The 27,860-nt window shown below is 41.3% G+C and overlaps 3 protein-coding genes and 1 long non-coding RNA gene across 9 annotated transcripts; 1 reads left to right on the top strand and 3 right to left on the bottom strand.

Moving 5' to 3' along the window:
* Positions 1-858: 858 nt before the first annotated feature.
* Positions 859-8,125, bottom strand: LOC131125491 (uncharacterized). The gene is made up of 3 exons (XR_009129034.2): positions 8,062-8,125; positions 3,311-3,405; positions 859-1,075 (listed from the first exon to the last, which is right to left on the bottom strand). It is a non-coding gene; the product is annotated as an uncharacterized LOC131125491 (long non-coding RNA).
* On the bottom strand, positions 4,303-7,473 carry cirbpa (cold inducible RNA binding protein a). Of its 3 annotated transcripts, none has more exons than XM_058067098.2 (7): positions 7,306-7,473; positions 6,560-6,659; positions 6,368-6,474; positions 6,136-6,280; positions 5,888-6,035; positions 5,585-5,643; positions 4,303-5,191 (listed from the first exon to the last, which is right to left on the bottom strand). In XM_058067098.2, exons 2-7 carry the CDS (start codon positions 6,657-6,659, stop codon positions 5,178-5,180), a joined length of 573 nt encoding a protein of 190 aa, XP_057923081.2. In that variant the 5' UTR covers positions 7,306-7,473; the 3' UTR covers positions 4,303-5,177. The 3 variants fall into 3 exon arrangements, with proteins under 3 accessions (XP_057923081.2, XP_078647697.1, XP_057923082.2); XM_078791571.1 differs by having other exon boundaries at positions 5,888-6,030; positions 6,134-6,280; positions 7,306-7,472; XM_058067099.2 differs by having other exon boundaries at positions 6,157-6,280; positions 7,306-7,470.
* On the top strand, positions 7,894-27,860 carry cbarpa (CACN subunit beta associated regulatory protein a). 4 transcript variants are annotated; one of them, XM_058067093.2, is made up of 13 exons: positions 7,894-7,987; positions 13,007-13,154; positions 16,546-16,603; positions 16,743-16,853; positions 20,821-20,892; positions 22,602-22,747; positions 23,528-23,589; positions 23,672-23,834; positions 23,908-24,088; positions 24,614-24,748; positions 24,849-25,047; positions 25,127-25,316; positions 25,381-27,860. In XM_058067093.2, exons 5-13 carry the CDS (start codon positions 20,845-20,847, stop codon positions 27,035-27,037), a joined length of 2,781 nt encoding a protein of 926 aa, XP_057923076.2. In that variant the 5' UTR covers positions 7,894-7,987; positions 13,007-13,154; positions 16,546-16,603; positions 16,743-16,853; positions 20,821-20,844; the 3' UTR covers positions 27,038-27,860. The 4 variants fall into 4 exon arrangements, with proteins under 4 accessions (XP_057923076.2, XP_078647693.1, XP_078647694.1 ...); XM_078791567.1 differs by having other exon boundaries at positions 16,546-16,644; XM_078791568.1 differs by lacking the exon at positions 7,894-7,987 and adding an exon at positions 8,001-8,486 and having other exon boundaries at positions 16,546-16,644.
* On the bottom strand, positions 8,553-13,336 carry LOC131125488 (midnolin). The gene is made up of 7 exons (XM_058067097.2): positions 12,993-13,336; positions 12,804-12,897; positions 11,945-12,004; positions 10,236-10,604; positions 10,057-10,156; positions 8,837-9,031; positions 8,553-8,739 (listed from the first exon to the last, which is right to left on the bottom strand). Exons 1-7 carry the CDS (start codon positions 13,130-13,132, stop codon positions 8,603-8,605), a joined length of 1,095 nt encoding a protein of 364 aa, XP_057923080.2. The 5' UTR covers positions 13,133-13,336; the 3' UTR covers positions 8,553-8,602.

Genomic DNA, 27,860 nt, shown 5'->3' with positions numbered 1-27,860 from the left:
TTAGAACACAAATGTGACTATAGGGTTGTTACAGGGCGGTCTCTAATGATTGCATCGCTCTATGAAAATGTTATAGTACCTTGCGACATCACGGCTCAAATACTCTATTATGGTTTAATGACCATTAGTACAAAAAGCATATTAAATAAAATTTCCCTTTTTCTTAGCCTAAATTATGCATAAAATGGCTGAATAAAATACAAATCAGATGCATTCTAATTGTGACTGTAGTATTCTACATTGGTCACTACAAGTATTACTGCAGTGAGACGGGCACAAGACTTTGAAATTCCATAGGGAACACAGTCCCAGTAATTAATCCTGGTCTACTATATTGGGTAATACAAATGTAAAGTTTTAAAGCCTCTCTTACAATACACTGATGTATTGCTTGAAGTACACATTTGACAAAAACATATGGATATATTTAACCAATGTTGTTTATCCAAACATCCTAAAAGGTGCTTCACAAGAATAAAAACTACTTGGAACATAACAGGGTAAGCTTGAATATGAGAACTATAAGAAATATAATGTACAAAATAACACTTAAAGTACCAATACTCAAGTCAAATACCTGTGAATGTTTTTGTTTGGGTAAAACAAAGATCTGCTAACACGAGTCCTGTCATATTTGTCTAAAAAGGCAGATTCTCTACTATACTGTATTAGGTATAACAAACATTTTAAAGCAAATATTGAATCCTATGTCATCGGATTTGGACCAATTAACCGCAGTACACAAGGGACTTGATACCGCATAACTAAGGAATCAGACTGGATATTCACTTAACGTTGTCAGGTCTGGAACCACCTAAAATGCAAAAAATTAGAATACAGTTATTAGATTTCACCAATAATGTGACTCAAAACAATTAAAGTCTACTCGTCCTTTATTTCTTCATTGCAGTACAAAGGCAACTTGAGAGTAGGGTAAAAAGTTAAAAGAGAAAGTACTTCTTCACTCAGGTGTCAGTCAACTCTGCTTGTTTGTCTTTCAACATGACATCAGCGACTATGAGCCACAACTTGTCAGGCAAGCTTCAGTGTAGCAGTTGGCTGCCGCATGCTGGGCCTAAAGAAAACAAGAGTCAAACAGGTGGTTGGTAACAGACAAACATGCTCTTCGAAACCACAAGAATGGAGGCTACATTTTAGTCACAATATTCTGCAACTGTAAATAACTATGGTCACAGTCATGTCAAGTGATGACCATTTGGGTTTTCAGCATCTGTTGTGGCTTGTGTTTGCAATGCTCAAATATATATTTTAACACCAGCATGTCTTTGTAATGAGTGAAAAAAATCCAACTTTGTGTGAGACCATGAATGCATCCTGGCTGAGTTCTGGTGATTGGATGAGTAGACAGAATGCTATTCAGTTCTCTCCCACAGGTAAACATGGAGGGGGGAAAAAAGTAATACTTAAAAAAAACACATCAGAATGGGACTTGTTTGTACCAGAGTAAACAAATAAGTTTACAGTAATTTCCACATACATTTATGTAAGGTTATCACCAATACTAGCAAGACTCCAACTTGTCTTATCTGAACAAAACCGTGGGAGACTTAATTGGCTCAGCATGTGAGCTCGTCACAGCAGTTTGCCGCCGGCTGTCAATTCACTGTGCTATACATTTCTTCAGGCATCAGGTAGTGAGGTTTAACCAAGATGATACCATGATAACCCTACTAGTTAGCATCCCTTACACATGCACACTCACTGCACTTCTATTTGTTCTACTCTCTTCTTAGAGTTTATAACACTTTGTTTTAAATTTATTTTTTGCGGCTCCATGCCATTTTTCTTTGAGGGCAGGGGGGGAAAAGGCTCGTCTCATAGTAAAGGTTGCCGACCCCTGAGTTATACTAAAGAATATAAGTTTTAAAAAAAAATTTAAAATCAGGATTCAGTTTTGGGTAGGCAGTTATAAAAATAATCGAAATAAAATACTAGACAATGTATGAACAGATTAAAAAAGGTATACAAAATTCTGCTCCGTCAGAAATAGGCTGTAAAATGCTGCCTGGGAGAATATCTGTTTTTTTAAAGTCTGGAATGTATGGAAATGGAAACTCAAGTAAGGAAAAATATTCATGTTTGCATTGGTCTGATTTCTAAATATCAGGGGACAGGAATAAGTTTTTCCCCCTTTCCTGATTTGTTTGCATGCGTGTCACACTTAAAATGTTTCAGAATTAGTCAACAGAACTGAACACAAAATGCAGTTTTTAAATTGAAACTACCAATACTGGATTAAACTGAAGAAAATATCCAAACCCTCATGGCTGCGTGCAAAGAGTGTTAAAACCTAACTTAGGTGGCAATTTGTCTGGACACACTCTGGTTTCATTACTGCTGCACCTGTTCATCAAGAAATCACCTAAATAGGTCTGACAAAATGCAGTAGACCAAAAGATCCTCAAAAGCTAGACATCATGCTGTTATCTAAATACATTCAGGAACAAATGAGAAAAATGTAACAGAGATCTCAGTCAGCAAAGGAAGCATAAAGCCATTTCGAAGCTTTGAGGCTCCAGTGAAGCACAGTGAAAGCCATTAAACAGTTGGTGGCCCCTCAGCAGGAGTGGCCGGCCAAAACAAAATGAGTGACAACTCATCCAAGAGGTCACAAAAGACCCACAACTACAGGACTCACTTGCCTCAGTTAAAGGCAGTGTTCAAGACTCCACCATGAGAGAGACACTGGGTAAAAACAGCCTGCATGGCAAAGTTCCAAGATGAAAACATTAGGGCTCGTCTCAATTTTAAATAAGCCATAAAACACCTTGATCCCAACACCTTTGGAAAAATACTCTACTCTGACGAGACAAGACTATCCTACCATCAGTAAAATATGGTTGCGGTAGTGTGATTGTCTGGGGCTGTTTTGCTGCTTTAGGACCTGGAAGTCTTGCTATGATAAACAAAATCTTGATTTCTGCTGTCTACCAAAAGGAATCCTAATGATGCTGAAACCAACTTGTTTGATAGCAGGACAACAATCCAAAACCTCTGAATGGCTTTAAGGAAAAACTTAATGACAACTTGGAGTGGCTTCGTCCAAGTCCTGAACTGGAGCCTATTGCTCACTGCAAATGATTACGCTTGATTGCAGTTGTTGCCAGGGGAGGTTTGGGGGCAATTACTTTTTGCCCACAGGGCCATGTAGGTATTTTTCTGACTGGCTTAAGATTTCTCCCCAAATACCTGACAGCAAGGATACATATATGGCAATATTTTACCCCATTCCTACTTTATTGGCTATATTTGTCCAATGTTAAGAATTTCTGTCCTGCAGGAAACCTACCTGATGATTGGCAAGACACACCATCTGATGCCACCTGCGTGGAAAACCCCATCAGCTGTGTCGAGATCTTTCGAGTCCCAGCATCAGCGTTCAACCTACAGAAAAATAAATGTGTTAGGTCTGTGCAATAAAACAGCAGCTTGACAAATCCAGTTGCATGCAGCACTATTCATGGGACTGAAACTCACCACTTAATATAAAAAAAAAAAAGGTACATCTGAGGAGATACACTGGTGGGGGGCATTAAGAGGCAAAATAGAGGACTAATGCGGTGAACTGAAGTGGACAGGTCAGTACAATCCATGACTCAAGAGGCCAGAGCTTTTGTGTTGGTAGTCAACTGGTGGAGCATTTACATTCCAGGAGCGTCACAAACATTTCCTCGGGTATTAAAAGAATTCGGAAAGGGCTTATCGGCCATGTCATGTTTGTGGACGACTTGTGAGGCAACGACTAGAAAGAGCGACTGAACTTGGATCTGGGCATTCATGGAAACAAATGACAACTGAGTTTGAAGGATGTGAGCAAAGCAAAAGAGATTTTTACCTCACGTGCATTGATTGGCCTACTCTCTCCACATATGACCTAGGCAAGAGAGCAGCTTTCATCTCAGTGGAGCACTTGTTGGTAGGCGCAACGCTTCACTCTCCAAGGACTTGTGGGATTGGCAAGTAGCTGACCTCTTGAATGTAATGAAGCATTAACAGGACCATACACCAGGGCAACTTTCCCAGCACTTTCCCCACACGGGACTGATAAACCCCACTACTGGTTTAACCTTGCACAAGTTGCCTATGCAAGAGCTACAACAGTCAGGGCCAGGCACTACAATCGGTGAACTCATTTCAGCTATAAAAAAGGAGGGTCCAAATTTATTTTAACTTTTAGATTTCAAATACAGCCAATTATTATCCCTACCAATTTAACTAATGAGCACACAATGTTTATAATTTTCCCCCATGCGACACTTTTGAGAGGCAAGAATCAAAGAATATTTTCCACAATCTGTTTAATGGGCTCCATGAAGCCGAACTGACAAAGAAAAGAAAAGACCATACAAAGAACATAAAGTACAAATCTGTTCCCGTTTTGAGATTTTACTTTTGGAAACGAAGTTACATTTTGTTTCGATCACTTGACAAGATTAGTCCATTTTACAGCACATTTAAAAAAATGCAGATGTTGAGCAGAGCATAGAAGATACCTGGGACAGACTGTAGCATGCTGCAATTTGCAACTTCATGAACAGCTGGCCACTTCGGATTTGTAGTTCACCAGTCTGAAAGGAATTCACGCTTTTGGGAAAATTGAACACAGGAGGTGCCAACTAGGTTTAATTGGGAAAGGAATTTGGCTTAAAATCCCCTTAAATCTGTTTGGGCAAATTGATCTCTTTCTGGAAGGAGGTCGGTCAGTGACCAAGAGAGGTAACTTAGGAAAACAAAAAGGAGCCCCATTAAGTTTCACTAAAAAAAAAAAAATAGACTTCAGATTCAGGCAACACTTCAAAGTTCTGGGCAAAATAAGGCTCACTGCGATGTGGCTGAGCAAATTAACACCACGAGGGGTGTAGTTTGAGCCCCCAAAATGGAGCGTGACCTAGTGATAGAAATGTGTCTAGTTTGGGGAAATAACGGGGACCTCTCAGGCAAGGGAAGCAACTGGTAAGTTGTTTAAACATGGACCTGTTTATAAAAAAAGGAAAAGGAATGACCAAAACTCATGGCTACATTCTTTTTAAGATGCTTGAGCTACAACACCAGAACTACAAAACTAAGGTCAGCAATAACACGTGGACGTTTTTTCCTTGAGGAGCGCATCTTTGAAATACAGCCAGCCAAGTGATGATCTTGAATCAGGGAGATGTTTACTCGTTTTCAGCTGAGGATAAGAAGTGGGCACACAGGTAAAGACACTGAATGTTCCAAACACTGGAGAGTTTCACAACATCCCACTAAAGCCCTCCCACACTTTCGTCACCAGAGACTCCGTCGGCTGACTGAGCAATAGCACCGAGCGAGCAACTCGTCTTTCAAATTGTGCGGCAGTCTGGGTTCCCGCCCCCAATGCAGGGTTGGTGCGAATTGCAAAAATTTGGTAACCTACTCAAAAGGCGCCAGCTTGGCTTCAAGCAGCAAAGAGGTGCAACAATAAGAATATGTTGGGGTTGCAACAATAGACTTAAGCTGTGATAGTGTATAGAAACTGCACTGAAGTTTGGTAACAGCCCCAACATAGGTCTACACAGTATAAATACATATTATAGATGCTTACTATAGCTGTCGTACGAATCCCGGTAGGATGATCCAGGGCGATCATAACCACCTTGACCCCTGTAAAAAAAGATTGAGAAAATTAGCGTAGTACTAGCAGTGGAGCCGTTCACAGTACATATTGCAACTTATACTGCCACATACCATCAATAGAGTTCGGCTTCAAATGTTAGTCTTGCAAGCTAGTGTCCAATTTCAAGTGAATGTTTACTTAATATACATGTGCAATTAATATAGTAACATGCCCGTATTCTGAGTACAACCCAATTGATCAGGTATGAACTGTATTAACCTGTACACGTACCTGTTATCTCTGTAGTTGTTGGAGTAGCCGCTTCTGTATCCACCGCCACCGCCCCCACTACCAAAGCTCCTGTCTCCACCACCGAAGCTTCTATCGCTGTAACTTCTGTCACCATATCCCCTGTCTCCGTTGTAGCCGCCGCCGCCACCTACAAAACCCAACATTTATTTCCGATTCCATTTACAGTGTATTCATTGGCTGTTTGGTGAACAAGGGACCAGGGTGTTTGGCAGATCACTCATGATCACCTCTGGAGTAACCTCTCCCACCTCTCCCCCGGGAACTTCCGAATCTTCCTCCTCCACTTCCGCGTTGGCCCCCAGAGTTGAAACCTCCCCTTTGGCGGCTGCCCTTTCCTGCTTCATCCACACGAATAGATCGGCCATCCAGAGTCTGAGAGACAATTTCATGCAGTCAGTGTATGTTCTACACAACCTCATTTATGAAATTACGAATTTACACATGACTAAAAATATTTACCTTGCCGTTCATGGCTTCCAATGCATCCTTTGCGTCCTCGACGTTTTCGTATTTCACAAACCCAAAACCACGAGACCGTCCAGTCTCTTTGTCTCTGATTACATCCACTGTAGTAAGTTCAATATAATGAGTGCATCAATGCATTTCAAAACGAAATAGAGTTAATATTTTATTAAGTGATGGCTAACGCACCTTTCTCAATGGTTCCGTATTTGCCAAAGGCCCCCGCCAATGAATCCTCGGTCGTGGTGAAGTTAAGACCTCCAACGAACAATTTTCCCTCGTCCGACATCTTTAGGGGAATAAATCATTTTTTTAAAAAAAGGTTTACACGCAAGGACGTCGATGCTTTCGAGTATGTAATAACGACGTCATGGTGTGCTCTGGCTATAAACGAGGGGAAAGTAGGCAGTGTTCTTAAAAACTCTAAATAACTAACCATTCCCGTGTATTGCGCGTCATATGAAGTGGTGAAGATGTCGCTAAAACAACGTTTCATGTACTATGTAGGAGTTTTCAAATGCAAATGGCGCAAGACCTCAAGGCCAAAAACGTGGTCAGCAGCGTTAGCTTGATGCTAACTTGCAATGGCTTCCATCCTTTGAGCGCCATTTTAAGTACGGCGCTTTGTTTCCACAGGGTGCATTTGCATCCGACCTAACAGCTCGGTTAAACGTGACCGGTTTAATTCCACTTTCAATGAATACATTTTAATTGAATAGCCACCACAAAAATGCATTAAATAAATTTTGCTTGCGATTAACAAAGCTAGCTGCTCAACGGGAAAGGCCCCAAATCAAAGCACAGCAAAAACGTGTTTTAAATATTAACGCCAGAAAATCAAATTAAAAAACCCTGCATGTATGGATAAGATTTAGTACAACTTACATTAGCAAGAAGAAAATACATTCATTTTAACAAGTAGAAACCACCGTTACCTTTCCAAGGGTGACGATCAACCAGACGACGTGAGGGGCGACTGGGGGAATGTGAGCGACCAGCAATGGTTTAAGCCTTTTATTGGGCTGTCCTTAAGGACCACTGCGATCCGCTAGGAATGATCACATGATCTTCTTCCGTCGTCCTGGTTGGCCACTGGCAAGCTTTACGACAGTGATTACTTTACGGCCATCACGACGCCTTCTTTATCCCATACGACTGCATAGAACCATACCAAATAGAACATAAACGAAGTATTAGAAAGCAGCGTAAGGGAACAAATGTTCAAAATGTTATCTTTTGTTGCCATTTTCGACTCGCATTGCACCGAAGTTAGCACAACGGACTCTAAATGCACAGGAATGTTTACTTGAAACTTATTTCTGTAGTATGCGCTGGGCAGGTTTGGCCGCCATGATGGTGACCAGAATCCAGAAACATTGTATTGTGAACGTGTGCTCGGCACTATGTACATGTTGGTCATATTTCTGCAGCATAATACACATATACATTCATTTAATCAAAGTGCACACACAGCGCATAACATTTATTTCACACTCGGCCCAGGGCTATAGTGAATGCATTGTATACGTCTGTGTAGCCCCGCCCGGCATCATAGCGGACTTTCTGCTCCACGGCGTACTACACTACATGCGTTTGCGGGACAAAAGACAATCCTTGGTAAGCGCCACAGAGGTGTGATAGTAAGAGGCAGATCAGGCGACAAAATGGACATGTCGTTCAACCCACATTACCTCATTTTGATGGTACTTTGCTCGCTTATAGTTTTCATGAATCTGCTGGTCGTATTATCTCTCCCGCCTCTATACTGACCGCACGTGACGTAACGTTCGACTTAAAATGGCCGTTTGCATTTGTGTATAAATGTTGGGAATGCAACAATGACACATGGGAAACTAAATTAAGACATCTTAGAGGGAAAATATCTTCATGAATGACTGAGAAACATAATCGACACAAAATAAGTACTTCAGTTTCTGTAGATGATGTGCACCAAGGTACAAAGCTGATCTAAATGTGTAAGTGGAGTCATTAGTTGTAATAATTACTTGAAGACGGAGCAAATTTTGGGTACTCTGCTGGACTTTCGAGATGAACACATACTGCCCTCTGCAGTAAAGTAGTGTACCTAACAGAGAAAGGGAGCTACCTGAACAAGGTGAGTAATTATTTTATCTGGTAAGTGAAGGAAACACATTGTTGTCAATGAATGAAATGACCCCAAATTGTAGTCAGTTATTTTATTTAAAAATAAACAGTTGTACGTGCCCACAATTAGCTTTTTGTGAGACGTGGCTGCCTTTTAGTTCGTTTGTGATGTCGCCGGTCCATTAAAAACTGCAAGCGCTTCACTTTCCGGTGCATTGCCTGGTTCTCTTCCAAAACGGTTAGGAACCTGTGAGCCTCCTCATCTATATAAAAAGAAAAGCAAATCTAGTAGTGTAGTGCTGAAGTGTACTGCCATACTAACAAAATTTGTAAAAAAAAAAAGAAAAAGATTGAGCTCACCAGGAGTTTCACATGGGGGCTCGTCCATCTCTTTGTGGTTGTGCACCGGAGAGTCAGATGCAGGGCAAGAGGGATTCACCTGGGCCACTTGGTAGCGTGAAGCAGCTCTGAGGAAGTCATCAAGAATTTGCAGGATCATGGCAATGCCTCGTCGAGGATGGTTCAAGCTGCTTCGATTACACAGTGCCAGCGTGCCTGATGGGAAGAGAGATTGAGTTGATGACACCACAAGTTTACTGGTGTAAATGTATTTCGTTTTTTTTTGAGACATTGGACATTTGTGTGTCACCGTAGTAAACGTAGCAAGAACACACCATTTGGGGCCGTTTAGATGGCACATTTTTAACTGACAACATGGATGGATTTACAAGAGAAAGGAACCCTAAACACAAAAACAGTTGAAACCAGGTCTAACAACTTGTGTTTGTATCAGTATTGTCAGTATTTAGGCAAAGTGATCATTGAGTTGCATCGGATAAGCATACAGTGCTAAGTCTGGAGACAGTTGCATCCCAATGAATGACAAAGTGTCTGATTATGTGTCCAATTCTAAACACACATACACCAAAAAGTGTAATGCATAGTGCAGCGTATTTGGTCGTTTTTGCAGGGTTGTGTGAAACGGGATAGTTCAAAATAGATGTGTTCAGGGCAGAAAGAAGTTATGAAAGAGCGTCAGACACTGTGTGACTCTGTGGGGAGCTACACTGTGCCGCCGTCTGTCATCATAACAGAGAGCCGTGGCTTGCCATGATGAGAATGCATTAATTATGCCAAAAAATGTCACTTAATTAAATGAATTAGTTACCACCGTTAACATGATATTTCTGAAAAGGACACCCTAATGTACAATATGGACTATGAACGATAAAATATTGACATCTCTCCTTTTTCTCCTTCCCAGACAGTGTAGTGGGTAGGTAAGGTAGGTATAGGTTTGGCACCATGGGTGAGGTAGTTGTTTGGCTCGCTGCATGTGAAAAGCTACTGAAATACTCAAAAGGTTGTCTCAGATTGACTACTTGCAAGTCATGTTGCCAGCTTGTATTAAAATTCTTTGGAAGCAACTTGGCGGGGTGGATGTGGCCCCTGTGCCATAGGTTTCAACACAAATGAGGAGTTCTGTTAGATGTAGCTCAACAGCCCATCCCAGTAGTGCACTCCACTTTACCTCAAGTATGCGTAATTAACAATCAATTCCACACATTAGAGAAACATACCGGAGAAAGTTCCAGAGAAAACTCCTTGAGCAGGACTAAAAAAACTTTCTATTACTGCGCCTGCTTGCTTGATGGGCTCAACAGTGGAGGAGTGAGCTGTCTGTAAAATAAAAAAGACAGAGTGACTTTAAACATAGCATCATGTGACAAAACAATGTAAGTCATCCAACATGGCTGACCTCTGTGAAAGTGGAGGCTGCTAAAGGACTCTGTGGTGTAGCACTGGAGCCAGTGGTTAAATAAACTGGTGTGCTCGCTGGTACTGGACATGCAGAAGGCGTTGATAAAATGGTGTGTGAATGATGAGAGTTTGGCTGCTGATGGTAGGTCACAGCAGACGTAGCAGTGTCCACATGGGGGTCAAATTGCATTGAATATGTAGCTGGATAAGTGGTACTTGTTGAAGGTCTGTTTGACGCTTCTAAGGCATTGTTTAGCTGCAGTTTGGTTACATCCTGAGAGGACAGCTGGAGCTGCACATCCATCATGTGGGAACCCATTGCCAGTTTAAGGGTCAGAGGCACAAGGCCGGACAAGAAGTCGCTGATCTGTGGGGAAAGTCAGACATATTAACCACCGGTTCATTACTGGGTCAAAGAGGACAAAATCAAAAAGTTAAAACTGATCTGATGAAGTATGACCAATATATAAGCCCCAGAACAAGTTCAGTGTGACGGTAAAGGGTCCATGACATAATTCAGCAACTTTGCTTGTATATGATAAATATTGTTTCTAATGATGTTCTACATTGTTTGATTTTTGAAAGTGAACGGTAAATTAGCAAAAATTACATTTCTAGTTGAAGCCACCAGCCATGACGAACTAGTTCGAAGCTCAGCCCAATTTCTGGAAGTGATGTCATTCGGGTGACGCTTCTCGAGGTAAACCGTCAAAAATTGTCATCAAAATAGTAGTCAAGCCAACATGTTGTGTTGCTGCTGGATGTTCACAATATCAGAGCGATATTGTGGAAGGAAGGAAGAATGGATGAAGCAAGTGCAGGGAACGAGAGACACATGGACGGCCACCTCAAATGTTGTCCTTTGTAGTGATCATTTCACTGATGACCACTTCGAAGGAACACCTTTACAATAAGCATTTGGCTTGAAAATATGCTATAATCACATTTTGAAAAATGATGCTATTCCGCCAGTACACAGGAAAACAACAAGACAACGAAGAACAACCTCTAAATCAAAGTTGGCACAAGAAAGTAAGTCTTGTTTACATAATGCCTTCTAAACACCACTATAGCAACAAGACTGCTAAGCATTATAACCTTGACGTGCGGCCACATACTGTACACAGTCAGGTTATTAAAAAAAAAACAACCTTTACTTAATGATTGAAGGATAAGCAACTGGAGAGTAATTTACACTTATAAGGTTTAACTCCATGTTCTGCAAGTTCTATACTTAATCTCCAAATGCATCCTACTCCTTGAAGACTTGACACATCACTCAAATCTCTGCTCTAATCAATGCAAACATCCTCTGTTGCGTACGCTGCCATGTTTGTGTAGCTGTGCAATAGTACTCTGATGATGTCATATCCGGAAATTAGGCTGAACTGGAGTACATAATTTTTCTAATTTACTGTTCACTTTCAAAAATCTAACAATGCAGAGCATAATTACAAACAATATACAGTGTAACATATTTAAACAATGAATAATGATCATGCCAGGGAACCTTTGAAGCGAAATTGCTGCCAAACATATAATCTAGGTCTGAATGAAACGCTGATATGATTGGGGAATTTTATTTAAATATGGTGTCAATAACTAAATAGTTGTAAAGGAAACATGGGGGAAGAGGTATTTCTTTTTCACAAGCCACGCTCACTTCACTCATGCCTTCTTGTTACAGTATACTGTAGGAACTCCTACCTGGCATTCTGTTAAACTCTCCAAAGCCTCCACCACCCTTTCAGCTCTGGCACCTGAACACTGCTGAGGAAAAATACAATTGAAAAACTATAACAATATACAGTGTGTGTGTGTGTATGTATATATATAGATATATATACATACATTAGGGTGCATCAAAAAACACAATTATTGAATTTTGACATGGCTGGGTACTAAAAGTGTTCCAATATATGTAGAAACAACACATAGAAAATATTTTTCCAATACATGATTATTTAGGGGTGCCACCATACATCTGTTTTTGTGGAATAAAGCGGTGAACAGTTCAATGGTCGCCATGGAGATTTGAGGTCAGCAAAGACTGCAGCTCAAGAAGATTATGTTTTTGTTGGTATTTATACTCCTATTACATATTACTAGCAAATTTGTGGTTTTGTTTTTGTAATTTGAATGATTTGTAGTCATATTTATAGGTATTTAGTGCTCAATGCCTCTACGGTAGCTAACATTAGCTAGCTACAGTTTGCTAATGACAGTTAGCTAATAGCTGAGCAGTCGCAGTTTGGTCTTTGGTCTGGGCCCCCTTTGATAACCTTATAGAAAATGATACTCAACATTTCCAGGTCAACGTTTTGGCAATTAGACATTTTCCGAAATTTTACAAAAGTTTATGTGTGAGGTGGCACCCCTAAATCTCAATGGATTTCCTCAAAACTTTGCAAAAGACATTTTTATGTTCATTAGAAAAAAAATGGAATGACAGCCAAATTGATATTATGAATTTAAAAATTCCCATTCAAATTTGATGCACCCTAACATACATATACGTATACCACCTATATGTAAACAAACTATAAGTCCATTGCGTTTTACTCACAAATAAGGCAGCTTCTGCTACTGCTGGGAGCTGTAGGGTGAGGCTACTGCCATCTGTTATACCTTGCTCCAATAGTTTCCCTGCAGTCAGCTGCCTATCATATATCATAACGCGGGGATAGAGTCCCATTTAACATTTAAGTCATGTGAATGCACGGCTTTGAGCACAGACCACAAACACATTGCTTACTTGTCTTTATGCAGGAGGACGATTCTGTCAGCTTGCACTTGAAGTTGACGGGAGAGACGCGTTGTCAGGCCCTCAAGGGTCTCTGCTTTGGGAACAAGGATCTCCACAGGGCAGCCGGTGGAGGTGATCAACAGACGCATGGTGGAGCCCGGCGTTAAAAAGGTACCGCCTTGTTTCCTTATTGCAGCTTCACATAATACATTATATTATTATGTCATATCACCTCTCAAATATCGTTTACCTTTATATCAATGAGCAGTACATTTAAGGGGAAGTGGTTACTAGCAACGGCACAAGACATATGAGACTGCAAAAGCTTTACTACACCAGAAGCTAGTCTCCGGTAAGCCTACCCGGACAGACAGCCAATCAGAGTGAGTCTAAGACAACGGAAATCGTCCAATAGAAGCAGCTTGTTGCCCACAAGGTACCGCCTAACTAGTGCCTGCTGTACTTTAAGTACAGTACCTGTAGGCAAATTGTGCAATCAATACAAACTTTATTTACCAGTTGACTTAAAAAAAGATTTTATATGACTAACATCCATTAAATGGGACCCATTGCTTATTTTAGGTATTCATATAAACCGTATCTTTATTATTTATTGTGGTTTACACTGCAGTGTGCACATTTTTTGTAGTATTTAACAAAAAGGGTCACTAAAACAACATTAAAGCCATCTCCTATTGCACAATAAACTGCAAAGCATAGTAAATTAAATACAAAAATATGACTTGTATTGGATTGGATCTATAGAGACTCTCTAATGTAAAGTGTTATGCAGAGTATACAGGTATTCCTATACCTACTCCAATACCCTAATCTCTAGGAATATAATATGTTATGGCTGGTGAGTTGGTGAATGTTTTACATTGTTCCAGGTTGCATGATAAACTGGAATAATAAACACTGGCAGCTAACATGCACATGGGCTGTTTTATTTTTAACTTCATTGTTCAGACAGTGAGAACAGGTCTCCTCTTTGTATTCTGCAGCAGCCTTTTCCCCCTCTCATCCCTGCCTCTTTAGTATTCATGTCCCACCTCTGGTGCACAGCCGGCTTTGGGGCTGCTCCTGTCACGTGATACACAGGACGGGGGTGGGGGGACGAGAAATGCGGCTAAAACGTGTCTCCTCACGTTGGCTAAAAATAGGTACACCCACAACACCCCTGCTTTTTCCGGACTCATGCGTCACTTCGCCTTCCGTCCAATAGCTTTGTATTGTTCTTTCACAGTGTGTGCATCAGTGCCCTTGGGATTGTGATGCAGACATGCTGCAGCAACACTTCCATGCACATCTCTCTGGTAGCTTGTGAGAAGGGAGGGGGGCTTGGCTACTTTATATTCTCGGAGTATCGCCATGAACAATTCCACAGGATGTCCTGCTCTCTGGTGCATGCACAAACGCAAACTCTGACGTCAGAGCTCATGCAACACACACACACAGACAAACACACATGGACACTGCGTTCTCTTCTCCTTCACATTCCTCCCACTTCTCCTGACAGCCTTTCCCAGATGTGTTAAATCATCTGGTATGTTACACCTCAGCATTTCAACATGAGCACATTCAAGACAATGTTATTCATTCATTTTCTGCTGCTTATCCTGTTTAGGGGAACAGGTGAGCTGGAGCTTATCCCATTTGACTTTGTGAGTGAGAGGCGGGGTACACCCCGGATTGGTGGACAGTCACTCACAGGACACATATAGACAAACAACTACTCACACCTGTGGTACTATAAGAAACAAACTAAAATAATACACTTTTCATTCCAAAAATTATAATATTAAGACAATTAAGTTAGAATAAAACCCTAATATTATGAGAAACAAATTATAAGCAGATAGTTGAAATATTTGTAAAATTAAACACAAGACAAAAGCAAAAATGGAAAAACAATCAAAAAGTGTAATGGAAAGAAAACAAAAGATTTATACTGATAAGTAGGGATGTCCGATATTGGCTAACTTTCAATTTCCGATACCGATATCAGCCGATACCGATATGTGTAACAGGACATATCCCCTGTGGTGGTATGAACACATGTGTTCATGTTTCGGAAAAATTATGATACTGATATCACCTTATTATATCACCTCAGGATTGTCTGCTGATATGAGATCGGACATGCCTACATTTAATAACAAAAAATGATGAAGAAGTTAATAGTTGACACATTCATTGTTGGATGATGAGTGACTGCAGTGTAACACTCCTATAAGAAAGGGAGAATAGGGAAAATGTGTTATATAGGAAATAACATTGTACAGGTATTTAATAGGGCTGTCAGAAATAATGTGTTAATAGCGATAAAAATAATATATATTTATTTAATTAATTTATTATATTAATTTGTGTTTTTTAAATTAATGCATGCACACCAGAGCAAGCACACCTCTCTATTACGACAGCAGACAGAAGCAGAGTGGAGCACAGACGCACTGGGAGAACATGCAAACACCACACAGAGAATCCAAGCAGAGAATCGAACCCAGGTCTTCCCTATCTTCTGACTGTGTGGCCTAGGTGCTAATTCATGGATCACCATGACCTTAAAATTGCATCATAACTCCCCGCATTGTTGTTTGCTAACTCGCTAACGTTTGAAGCACTTTTTTTTTCCACCCAGCGTGATTGTCACTGTGAGTGACAGGGAGAAAAGCACTGACTCGCAGGGTAATATGTGTAGTGTAGTGCACAGTCAGTGGTGGCATGCTTAAAATGAATTTGTGTTATGTCAGAGATATTTTCTTACATCATTGTAAGTTCAATTTTCCGTTCTATTGTCACTTTTGTCCTTTCATGGCATCATTATGAAAGTCAAAGACGCTTGTAGAGTGGGTCTTTAACATGGCCTGGGTCTTAGGATGGTGTAAGAGATAAACTGCCTTCTTCAGACTTTTTTTAAAGGAACAAATACTAATATACTAATATGTATTTTGTGTCAATACGGTAGTAGTATGGTGTAGTTTATAGTGCTAGCATGTTTGCTAAAATGAATTGGTGTTATGTAAGTGACATTTACTTGCTGTAAGTTGAACTCCTGGTTCTATGGTTATAATTAATCGTAACTGTATCACGTTGAAGGTTCTACTGTTCTTTATGCAATTTTGTATAACACTTATTAATGAATTTGAAACAATGCGTCGCCTTGTGCCTTTTTTGACTGACGTCGTGTGGACTGTTTTTCAGTCAAAACTGTCGGTCCTATTCTGCCATCGTGTGGTAAAACCCCAGACTGCAACAATGTGGTTTTACAACAGGGAAACACTGGTGCCCTCTGACGTAATGAAAAAAAAGATAACTTCCAAAAAGAATGCACACAATCGATTCTACTAAACTCGGATAATCGATGGCGGTACAATGAATGACAGCGGCTGTGAATGGAGGAGGGAGTGGCGGGGAGCTGGGAGTGTCTCTTTCGTCTCGCATCATCATCACCACCATCAGCATCGTCAGCGCTGGTCACATGGTGCGTCGGAAGCAGGCGGGCGGGCGGGTGGGTGTGTCCAATGGCTTTCATTCATAACTCCAGTGCTTTTTGAAGCCCAAATGCAAGGATGCAGAAGACGTTGGGAGCAGCCTGGACCGGAACCTTCATCTCGGTGAGTCCCATCGGATCATCTTCAGTAAGGAGCGCATACAGGCGAGTGGGTGATGTGTTTGATTATGTAAGAAGATGTTGTTGTGGAGAATCATCGGGTTTAGACAGTTGACGGTGATTCCTTCCTTCCTTCCCCACAGGCGGGCTGAGAGCAGCCAGAGATGTGGGACACGGGAGAGTGGAAGATTCTGAGGGACTCACTGTAGTCACTGGGCGGAGGGAAGCTGCTTCCACACCTTCTGATTTAGAACGTAAGATGCAAAACATCATCGTTTATTACAGTGTAGAACACACACATATATACAGCATGAGCACTACTATTGTACACTAAAAAGTACATGTATGCACTGACACTTCATGCATTAGTGTATTCGCATTGTCATAAAAAGCCCTCTTCAGTCCACACTGACTGAGCATAAAGTGTGCAGTGGTGTATCACCATCGCCCGCCATAGCAGAACACAGTTGGTATGTATGAGATATTACATAAAATATTATCTGAGTCACATGGCTGGAGAATGTGCAGCAGTGTTTGCAATGTGTGTGTGTGTTAGGAATGCTATCAAGCACTGACGTATACAATTATATGTTGCCTTTTCTGTCTCACATTCTGGGAAATATTGTAATGACATGAGCAAATCTATATTCTCCTAAAATGTGTCCATTACTTTTATGTTGATAGATTGAAACAATTTTATAATCAGACAGGTCTGAATCTTCCAGGTGGACGTGTCCAGCTGTGATTGTTGGAAAAACCTTTTATTCTAATGATTAGTTTCCTAGGGAATTACTGTAATCACAGATAACAGCCTCGCTAAAAAAAAAAAAAACCCTACATAAAATCACCAGTCTGTATAATTGCCCTCCGAGTTCATACTGGAGCTGTCTGGGGAGGGGGGGGGGGATTTTTGTCAGACAGTGTTGACATAATCAAACAAAAATGGCTGTAATCCAGTCATCCAGGCGGTCCATCTGCTCGGCCTACAAAATCACTCTTCTACTGGATGAGGACTTGTTCAGGTGCTGGACAGCGATTAAGGTATTAATCATGAACTTAAAAGTAAAATGCACATGCAAAATGAGCTGCGAGAACTGTGATACGGTAAACACTTTTATGGTAACTGGAACAAAAACAGTTTGTTCTACGTACAGATAGCTGGAGACAAAACAGGTAAAGTGTGCATGAGATATAGCAGTCCCCAGATATTACAGTACAGGATCAAGATAAAGCAGTGATTCATTATACGTACGGTCGTCCCTCACAACTTCAGGCTTTGAATTTCATGGCTTCACTCTATCAGGGTTTTTCAAAAATAATACAAATCTTATCAGTATCAGTAATGTTATTGTTATGTTCGGTGAAGCACACACGCACCGGTCTTGATTGCCCAAACACTAGGCTTTTCTTACAGGTTTGAAGTATCTCACAATGAGCACATTAGCTCTGAACTCCCAACATCACTTCCTGTCAGCATCAATGGAACACATTTAAAGCAACACACACAAGCACAAGTCTAATTTATATCTTAAATGGCACATTGTCTGTTATTATGTCTGCTATATTGGGTAATATCAATGCAAAGGTGACTATAGGGGTGTTAGTTCATGTCTAGAGGGCTTTAATAATGTTACCAACTGTATTACACTGTAAAGACTAGGCTTTCCTTACAGCTTTGAAGTATCTCACAATGAGCACATTAGCTCTGAACTCCCAACATCACTTCCTGTCAGCACCAATGGAACACATTTACAGTGCATCCGGAAAGTATTCACAGCGCTTCACTTTTTCTACATTTTGTCATGTTACAGCCTCATTCCAAACTGAATTAAATTAATCTCTTACCTCAAAATTCTACACAAAATACTCCATTATGACAATGTGAAAAAAGGTTATTTTGACATGTTTTGAATTTATTAAAAATAGAAAACAAAAAAATCACATTTACATAAGTATTCACAGCCTTTGCCATGAAGCTCAAAATTGAGCTCAGGTGCATCTTTTTTCCACTGATCATCCTTGAGATCTTTCTACAGCTTAATTGGAGTCCACCTGCAGTAAATTCAGTTGATCGGACGTGATTTGGAAATATAATAACTGTCTATATAAGGTCCCACAGTTGACTGTGCATGTCAGAGCACAAACACCAAGCATGAAGTCAAAAGAACTGTCTGTAGACCTGCGAGACAGGATTGTCTTGAGGCACAAATCTGGGGAAGGATACAGAAACATTTCTGCTGCTTTGAAGGTCCCAATGAGCACAGTGGCCTCCATTATTCGTAAATGGAAGACATTTGGAACGAAAGCCATCAGACCAGAGAATTTTGTTTCTCATGGTCTGAGAGTCATTCAGGTGCTTTTTGGCAAATTCCAGACGGGCTGCCATGTTCCTTTTACTAAGGAGTGGCTTTCGTCTGGCCACTCTACCATACAGGCCTGATTGGTGGATTGCTGCAGAGATGGTTGTCCTTCTGGAAGGCTCTCCTCTCTCCACAGAGGAACGCTGGAGCTCTGACAGAGTGACCATCGGGGCCTTGGTCACCTCCCTGACTAAGGCCCTTCTTCCCCGATCGCTCAGTTTAGAAGGCCGGCCAGCTCTAGGAAGAGTCCTGGTGGTTCCAAACGTCTTCCATTTACGAATAATGGAGGCCACTGTGCTCATTGGGACCTTCAAAGCAGCAGAAATTTTTCTGTATCCTTCCCCAGATTTGTGCCTCAAGACAATCCTGTCTCGCAGGTCTACAGACAGTTCTTTTGACTTCATGCTTGGTGTTTGTGCTCTGACATGCACAGTCAACTGTGGGACCTTATATAGACAGTTATTATATTTCCAAATCATGTCCAATCAACTGAATTTACTGCAGGTGGACTCCAATTAAGCTGTAGAAAGATCTCAAGGATGATCAGTGGAAAAAAGATGCACCTGAGCTCAATTTTGAGCTTCATGGCAAAGGCTGTGAATACTTATGTAAATGTGATTTTTTTGTTTTCTATTTTTAATAAATTCAAAAAAAGTAAAAAAAAAAAACTTTTTCACATTGTCATAATGGAGTATTTTGTGTAGAATTTTGAGGTAAGAGATTAATTTAATACAATTTGGAATGAGGCTGTAACATGACAAAATGTAGAAAAAGTGAAGCGCTGTGAATACTTTCCGGATGCACTGTAAAGCAACTCACACGAGCACAAGTCTAATTTATATCTTAAATGGCACATTTTCTGTTATTATGTCTGCTATAATGGGTAATATGAATGTAAATGTGACTATAGGGGTGTTAGTTCATGTCTACAGGGCTCTAATAATGTTACAAACTGTATTTAGGTTTTCTATGTGATATACTGTATTCACACGATAAATAAGGAAACCTAATTGGTGGAAATTCACTCATCACGTTTGGGTCTGGAACCAATTAATCACGCTAAACAACGGATTACCGTATCAGGCTCCAGCTACATCATGGGCTAGATATACATGAACAGGTTTTAGATACATAAAGTGGGTCATACATGAAAGGGAGCAAGTAGTAGGTAAGAACTTCTAGTTCAGGGTCTTGATAAGTCAGGTTCTTGATACAAGTGGTACTAGGTGAAACAGAATTTGGATAAGTCAAGTACGAGATAAAGCAAGTTTTAGATTGGGCAGTTACTAAGTAACAGTGGTGGGAGAAACTCTGTGTGTGCAAGTCTTTTGTCCCAAGTCTCGAATCAACTCTCAAGTCTCAATTTTAACAAAGTAATCTTTTGCATTTGGAAAATACAATTAATGCATTAAAAATGGTCTTGCTAGTGGAATGTTTTCAATATGGACACATTGTACTCACTGAAAATCTTGAACATTTTCAAGTCATTAGACCAAAGTCCAAGTCAAATCAAGTCCACAGTCATCAAAGTTGTTCTCGAGTCCAGGTCACATGACTCAAGTCCACACCTCTGCTAAATAACACCTTTTCTAGATATGTTCTATCTACAGGAGAGCATGTGCCAAAAATCACCTCATTGAAATGAACAGCCACACCAAATGTCCAGTTCGGCTTTGAGTTTTGGTCTCCTGTGCGATTGAGTTTGACACCCCCTGATCTAGAGAATTCTGAGGCAGGTTCCAGTGAGACAGAGAAGCACATGTTCCGTTTCTTCACCTTCACTATACACAATGACAGCAAGATAACAATGACGGATGATGCTGTTGGTTGGACTGTCTCTGACTTTGGTGGTCCTCTGCAGGGTTCACCCACGCTGACCTGGACCATGAGCAATGATTCGCCTGCTCTGACAAGTCTGACGGAGAATTCCACTGTGAGTAATATTAAGACACAGTTTAATATGTACGTATGTCACGTGTGTGTTAGGACACCTTGATGTGTATCCAAAGAGGAAAGACGAGAGGTCTCACTGCTGCTGTGGCTGATTGATCCTGTTGTTTCTCCTGTTTGGCTGAGATGTTGGAAACAGCAGATTGCATGAAGCACACACACGCTGATAAACGCACACACTGAGACGTGCAGATGGAGGAGCGTTAAAAAGATGTCACTCCAACTGCGAATCGCACAAGGCACGCAAACGTATGTTGAAATGTTACATACTGCATTTTCCCCAAAGGCCTGGACTCAATGGAGGCCAAAACTGCATTTAATGGATGTAAAAATAGACATGTGACAGTGGTGGAGAGCGTGGTTTAAGTACGAAAAGCATGCTCTTGGCACAAAAAATATTACACGTGCTAAAGTAAATATCATTAGAACCTATAGGTCACAATGTATTTGATCTTTGACATGTTTAGTAGCCATTGAATGCTTGCAAAAGTAGCTTAAAAAGTAGCTTAAAGGCACTATAACTGTGGCTATATATAAAACCGTATACTGTGGCTTTAACCCTAGGAACCATAACCTATATTTGGTAACTTAGATGCAAGATAAATAAAGAATAGGCATACATAAATAAGTTTAAAAAAATTATATATATATATATATATATAGTATATATATATATATATATATACATATAAATAAATATAAAATAAATAAATCTAAAAATAAATATAATACATAAAAATATATATAAATATTATAAAATATATAAAAATAAACAACACATTACACAGACACACATATCTAATATCTGTTGTGTGTGCATATATTGCAATAACTAACTATATTGCAATGTTATCATTCGTCGAATTTTAAATAAATAAAGACACCCATTTTAAGGGGTTAAGTTGTATTTTTTGTCAATAACCCAGTTACTTGTCACCATCTTTGGAATGTGACATCAGAACAGCTGCAGGACGTTCTGCTCACTGCGGGGATTGCTCATGTGCGTCTGCATCCTCCTCTCGTTTCCATTTTTAGCCTCACCCCCCACCACCCCACCCCCCGCCCCGCATCCTCATTGAGAAAAGCTTGGAAATTAAATTAAGGGTCTCGCTGACGTTTCGATTAGCATCCCCGAGCTCACACAGCCAAGACCAACTGAGAGAGTATTAATCAGAGTGTGGCAAAGTCCGCCTGGGCACGAGAATCACTTGCAGTTCCTCATTGTTCATTCTAATCCTTATTAAATAATATTTCACTTAGCTGACAGACTATGCTAAACGGAAAATAATCCATTATTCTTGTAGCATGAGTAATGCAGTTGCAACCAGAGTGCAGGATATCTGTGACATGTGTGTCTGGTTGTGTCTTATAACAACATATGATCATCCGTTGTCTGACCGTTGCAGACAACCATTCACACGTCACGATTGGAGCTATTTTAAAGAGCACGTGGGAAGGTCAGAAACATATCTAAGTATCTGAAGAACATTGAATCTGCACACAGAAAGGTCTATACGCATCTAGGATGAATGCGTGTGGGTGTTTGCATTCATGTAGCAAGGATGCTCAACAGTCAGTGGCTAAGCACAAAAATAGAATGTATTCATCTTTCCCCCTCCACACTGCAGCATCAAATGGAAGCTCTAATGCACTGTGGCAGGATAAAAGTAGTAGTCTGGTTATCCCCAACAGGATGTACCTGTGTCGGCGGGCCAGGTGGAGAATTATGTGCTGCTATTGGTGCTGCTGAGTGTTTTCGCAGGGGGGACGCTGGTCCTCCTCTCCCTGCTGCTGCTCTTCTGCCACCGCTGCTGCATGGGTGGTCGCCGCTATTCCAGGTAGGTGGTACTCATGAGGGTTGCTCAGAGTTGCTCTGTCATGTGCCACAGGAAGTTTGAAAATAATCAGAAAACAGATCAAATTTCATGGGAATTCATAACAATACATTTTAAAATGTTATTCTTTTTGGATAAAAAAATTAATAATAATATAAATAATTAATTAAATTAAATTAATTAATTAAATATAATTACATAATATAATTAAAAAAATAATACTATTTTTTTAAATCCCAACATTAGATGTTTTTTATTTTACAATAAATATGAATTTTGTTCTTTCTGCTATCAAATACATTTTGATCACATTTTTCTTTCCCTGTAAGCACTTTGGAGTTTGACAGTGACGATTAACAAGATATTTGAAATTATAAAATTTCAAAAAAATTATGGTTATTTTACCAAAAATGAGTCTGCATTTGAAAACAATTCTCTGTTACAGACTAAATTGCAATTTTGCTGAATAATTATTCCTATTATAATTCCTCTTATTTTGCCAATTGTACCCCAAAGCCCAATGAGAAGCTGTTTCTGGTGAATCCCTACTGCAAAAAATAAAAATAAAAAAAATAAATCAAAACAAAATAAAAAAACAAACAAACTAATAAATAAATATATATATATATGTATATGTATATGTATATGTATATGTGTGTTGCATGTAAAGAAATCCAACACCTGCTGGATTTAGTGAATCACGACTCTGAATTAAGTATACAATACAAAACAGTGCCTTCTGCTGCCATTACTGCTGCGTGGTAATGATTGTCTTCCTTTCAGAGCGAGTGATGACCCTGAGAAGACCAACACGACTTACATCGAAGACTCTCAGCCGACGCAAGGTTAGAGCTACATATTCTAAGGTCATATATTTACAATGTATTTACTGTATCGTCATCTCACGCCCTCAATTGTGTCACTAAGAGATCACAATTCGCCTGGATGAATCAGACGCTCTCTCGGCTACGAGTTGCCACGAGGGCGAATCAGAGAGGTTTGTTTCCACGGGGTTGACCGGCCGCAGGGTCTCCTTCAACGAGTCTGCTCTGTACGAACAGGAGAAGATGGCTCAGGAGAAAGGACGGAGGTACACGCCAAATGAGTTCTTAAAAAGAATGATAGCGTTCATGATAATACATCCCTCTACCTCTGTCCTTCAGGTACACTCTGACTGAGGGGGATTTTCACCACCTGAAAAAGGCCCGGTTGACCAACCTCCACCTGCCGCCGGCTCCGTGTGACCTAAAGATCCTCACCATCATGGAGTGTGACTCCACTGAGAGCAGCACTGTGAACATCAGTGAGGCACCAGCGCCCGAACTGCCCCTCTCAATCTACCAGGTTAGTGGCATCAACCTCTCCTGCTCTCCTAAAGAGAAGAAAAAAAACTATTAGTCAAGAAATAATTGTTCTTGTTTACATCACATAATATTACATACAGTTAGAAAACAGGTCATGTTAAAAAATGTATTTATTTTTGGCCTGTATACAACATATACAGTACATGTGGTCAATTGTTGCTAGGCAGAATTTGTGCCCCAAAATCATTGTGCCCCAAAGTGTTTATATCACAACTTTGTTTGACCCCTTGTTGCTAGGCAGAAATCAAGGGGTGCAACCATTCTTCGTAACTGTAACAATTTTTTCCTGTTTAAAGCCACGAAAAGCATGGCCAGTTTTTTTTAAAAGGACATCCGGTAAAATCGGTGGAGCATAACCATGAGTGCTCCCTAGTCCAGTCAAATTAATGGACCCATTTCAGCATATTCAAATGATCCTGTTTACATCACATGTTAGCATGACCGCTTGTTGCTGCAATCACTGTTTTAATCACACATCGGACCACAAATTGTTTTCCTTTAACAGCCGATGGACAGAAGAGTGCCTGACTGGTTGGGTCAGAGCCTCACTGGAGGTCTTCCAGGAGACACCCATCACTCCATCGTTCTGGACCAGATTCCTAGACAGGATTTGGCTATGAGAAGCAAACGCTCCTTAACTGTGAGCATCAGTTCTTTCTCATTTTTTAAATATTTGTCACATTATATTTGAAAGTTAATTGATACTGTACTGTAGCTGATTACCTGATCTTTTGAGTCAGTTGGACACTCTCGGGGACCGAGGAGAGGCTCACAGTGACCACATGATAAAAGGAGAAACCACTCAGGCACCTGGACAGTCTTCAGTTCTGCAGTTCTTATCGAAACTGCGTCGCCATGCCAGTCTGGAGGGAGCTGGGCCGTATTTCAGGCGGTGGAAGTTTGACAGCAGCCACCGGGCTGCCAGTCTGGATGCCAAAGGTTTGTGCGGGACTTTTACCCTTAAGGTTCTATCCTGATAAACTCTTATTAAAAAGCTGTGATGTATCTTTTCTACCAGGATCCCCAAAGAGAAGGCCTTTCCAGAGGCAGAGAGCGGCAAGTGAAACCACCGACCACACCGCCGATGACTCTCCTCTCCGAGATGATCCAACTGGGTCGTTCCCTAGTCAGACAAGTGGCCTCCAGTCGCTGTCTGCAGAGTCCCTCTCTCAAGCTTCCACAAGTCCTTCCTCAGTTTTCCTCCACAGGTATATCTTGCCACCAAAACCTTGCCATGTCACAATGTCCTGACAGTTTTCTCCCCGTGTTAAGGCTAAATCTGGAGGCCATGGTGGTAGAGGTAGCGGGTGTCACCAGCAGGAAAGAAGGACCAGATGTCTGTTCCATCCAGAGACAAGACAGCATCCCAGGCAGGGTGCCAAGAATAGAGACCGAGTTCGGACCAGATGCAGACAGAAGGATAGACACTGATAAGACTGTGTCTGAATCTGTAGAAGACGATGATTTGTTTGAGCCACAATCAGAAGCCATTCACTTGGGAGACTCATCCAGGAAAACTCCTGAAGTTGCAGTGAGGCAAAACTGTGAGCTGGACCAAGATGAAGGTGAGGATGGCGTATTGGGACCTGAGATCAGACCAAGGGCGGATTCCGGTTCTTCTCTTTTGTGCTTGGAAGCACATCCATCCCTCTACAGAGACATCTGGAGCTTGAGAGCCTCTCTGGAGCAGTACGCCTCCTCGGACCAGAGCAGCACTGACCGGGAGTCCATCCGTAGTGATGCTGAAAGTGTCTCATCATTGGGTTGTCCAGCTGCTCGAAGTGGACATCTAGACAGCTGCTTGTCTCAAGACATAGAAGATGAACCTGAACCAGATGGAGAGGTGATGGAGGGAGGCGTGCGAGGGGCATCAGGTGGGGCCAGTGAAATTGGCGGCGGTGTCGACGGAGAAGCTGACATGGGAAACCGCAAACTTCTTCAAATGGATAGCGGCTACGCCTCCATTGAAACACCATTCAAGGCACCTGAGGAGATGCGGATTTTCGGGACCCCTGCAGCGCCTCGTGGGAAGACGGCTTCAGAAAGGAGGTTGTTCTTCACAAGCTCAGGGAGGAAAGGAACTGTGTGCGAGAGCACTGAGACCAGGTTGTTCCAGGAAGAGTTGGAAGAAGATCTACCAGAAAGCACAGAGGGTAGCCTCCAAGAACCATATCCACTCATTAAATCACTTCAGAAACAAGAATCACATGGAACATCTCAGCTGATCAAGCCAATCTCTCAGCCCTCCAGTCCCCACCGACCTCGTCTCCATCGTCGTGACTACAGCATAGACGAGAAGACAGACGCTCTTTTCAACGAGTTCCTCCGACATGACCCGCGGTTCGATCAGCAAGACTCGCCGTTTCGGACCAGACATCGATCAAGAGTGCACCTCCGGAAGCAGTGGCAGAGACACAAGCAATACAGTGACCCCGGCTCGGGGACAGGGGGGCGGTACTCGCCGTCTTTAGAGAGGCAGAGGTTCACTCCGCTTCCCAGAGGGGACAGTGCCAGTTACCCTCTGGACACCAGGTATCACAGCACACTGTCCCGCATCGCCAGTGCGGCAGATGAAGAAGCCAGTGAGATTGCGGCCTGTGAGGATGCAGCCAAAGAGAGCACAACATCCAGCGATGGAGCCAACGTGACCACCACCGACCCCGCCAGCCAGGGCGTGGAGGGTCACCAGACCTCTTCCAATGCAAAAAGCACAAGCAGTCCACCTCCAGGCTGCATGGACCCCAGAGTGGACAACAGGAACAACAACAGCAGCCAGCAGGTGGAGAGCAGCCTGACGGACAAGCTGGCGGAAGCAGTGGAGGAGAGGCTCTATGGCGGCCTCAGGAGGGCGGAGCTCAGCCAGGGAAGAAGTGAGTGGGTGGTGGTTGCCGCCTCTCACACAGCCTCACCTGACCACAGTCCCAAATAGTCCAGTCCAGTCATCAACTCTTCCAAACATCACAAATATAATCTGATGGCCAACCTCCGCCAGCATTTCCTCTCAGACCTTAACTTCCACTGTGATGCCATGTTCCCCCTTTTTAGCTCATATTGCACAGATACCTTAGCTCCTTCATCTTTAGGAATATTTTCAAACATGAAAATTGTGAATTTTCCGCATGCTACTACTACTACTGTAATGTCCAAACAATGTGTAAGTGAATACTGTACGGTTTTAAACCTAAAAAAGCACTTTGTTGGATAAAAACAAATCCGTGTTACCTATTTGTATCATGAGCAACCATATCCTCCGCAAGTGTCCTTCTTGTTTTGATTTGCATGAAGGCAACAGGAGACCATTTCAGCTACCACCAGTGTTTGCATTCCTACGTTATTATCAATGGAATGAAAATACAGTAGAACGTTTTTGTGCACAATATCGGGAATTCAGGGAGATGCAGATGTTTAGACAGTTTGGAAAGGCATCATAAAGTTGATATAATGTATTTTGTCAGAAAATTCTGTCCATTGTGCCATGGACCATGGCAAAAATAATCCAGTCATCTCTTCATTACCATCATTGGCTGAAACATTAGGTACACTTACATTATCTAGTAGTAGACATGTCAGATTGAGAGCTGTATCCAAAATGCCTTTATGCAGATAAGACTTATTTCATAGTATGTTCATTATTGTGTTGAGTGTTTCTGATAACACCATTATCATCTCTGTAAAGGCACTTAAGTATACAGCTCTTGTGGATCTTATTACAGATGATTATGCAGGTATACCTAATAAAGTGTCTCATGAGA

The sequence above is a fragment of the Doryrhamphus excisus genome, linkage group LG6 (assembly GCF_037039965.1).
Source record: "Doryrhamphus excisus strain RoL-2023G ecotype Guam linkage group LG6, RoL_Dexc_Guam_v1.1, whole genome shotgun sequence".
In the NCBI taxonomy this organism is placed as follows: domain Eukaryota; kingdom Metazoa; phylum Chordata; class Actinopteri; order Syngnathiformes; family Syngnathidae; genus Doryrhamphus; species Doryrhamphus excisus.
Note: the sequence above shows the minus strand (reverse complement) of the source record. Positions and strands in the feature narration are given on the sequence as shown.

Bases quoted from the DNA above. Each gene is read 5' to 3' on its own strand.
- cirbpa (XM_058067098.2), bottom strand. From the start codon at position 6,659: ATGTCGGACGAGGGAAAATTGTTCGTTGGAGGTCTTAACTTCACCACG. The intron at 6,281-6,367 runs GTAAATATTTTT...ATTGTCTCTCAG, and splicing joins TGGAAGCCATGAACGGCAAG to ACTCTGGATGGCCGATCTAT. The intron at 5,644-5,887 runs GTACGTGTACAG...CTTTTTTTACAG, and splicing joins AACAACTACAGAGATAACAG to GGGTCAAGGTGGTTATGATC.
- LOC131125488 (XM_058067097.2), bottom strand. From the start codon at position 13,132: ATGCGTCTGTTGATCACCTCCACCGGCTGCCCTGTGGAGATCCTTGTT. The intron at 12,898-12,992 runs GTAAGCAATGTG...GATATATGATAG, and splicing joins GTCCTCCTGCATAAAGACAA to GCAGCTGACTGCAGGGAAAC. The intron at 12,005-12,803 runs GTGAGTAAAACG...TTTCCTCAGCAG, and splicing joins TAGCAGAAGCTGCCTTATTT to TGTTCAGGTGCCAGAGCTGA.
- cbarpa (XM_058067093.2), top strand. From the start codon at position 20,845: ATGAGCAATGATTCGCCTGCTCTGACAAGTCTGACGGAGAATTCCACT. The intron at 23,590-23,671 runs GTTAGAGCTACA...TGTGTCACTAAG, and splicing joins AGACTCTCAGCCGACGCAAG to AGATCACAATTCGCCTGGAT. The intron at 25,048-25,126 runs GTTTGTGCGGGA...CTTTTCTACCAG, and splicing joins TGCCAGTCTGGATGCCAAAG to GATCCCCAAAGAGAAGGCCT.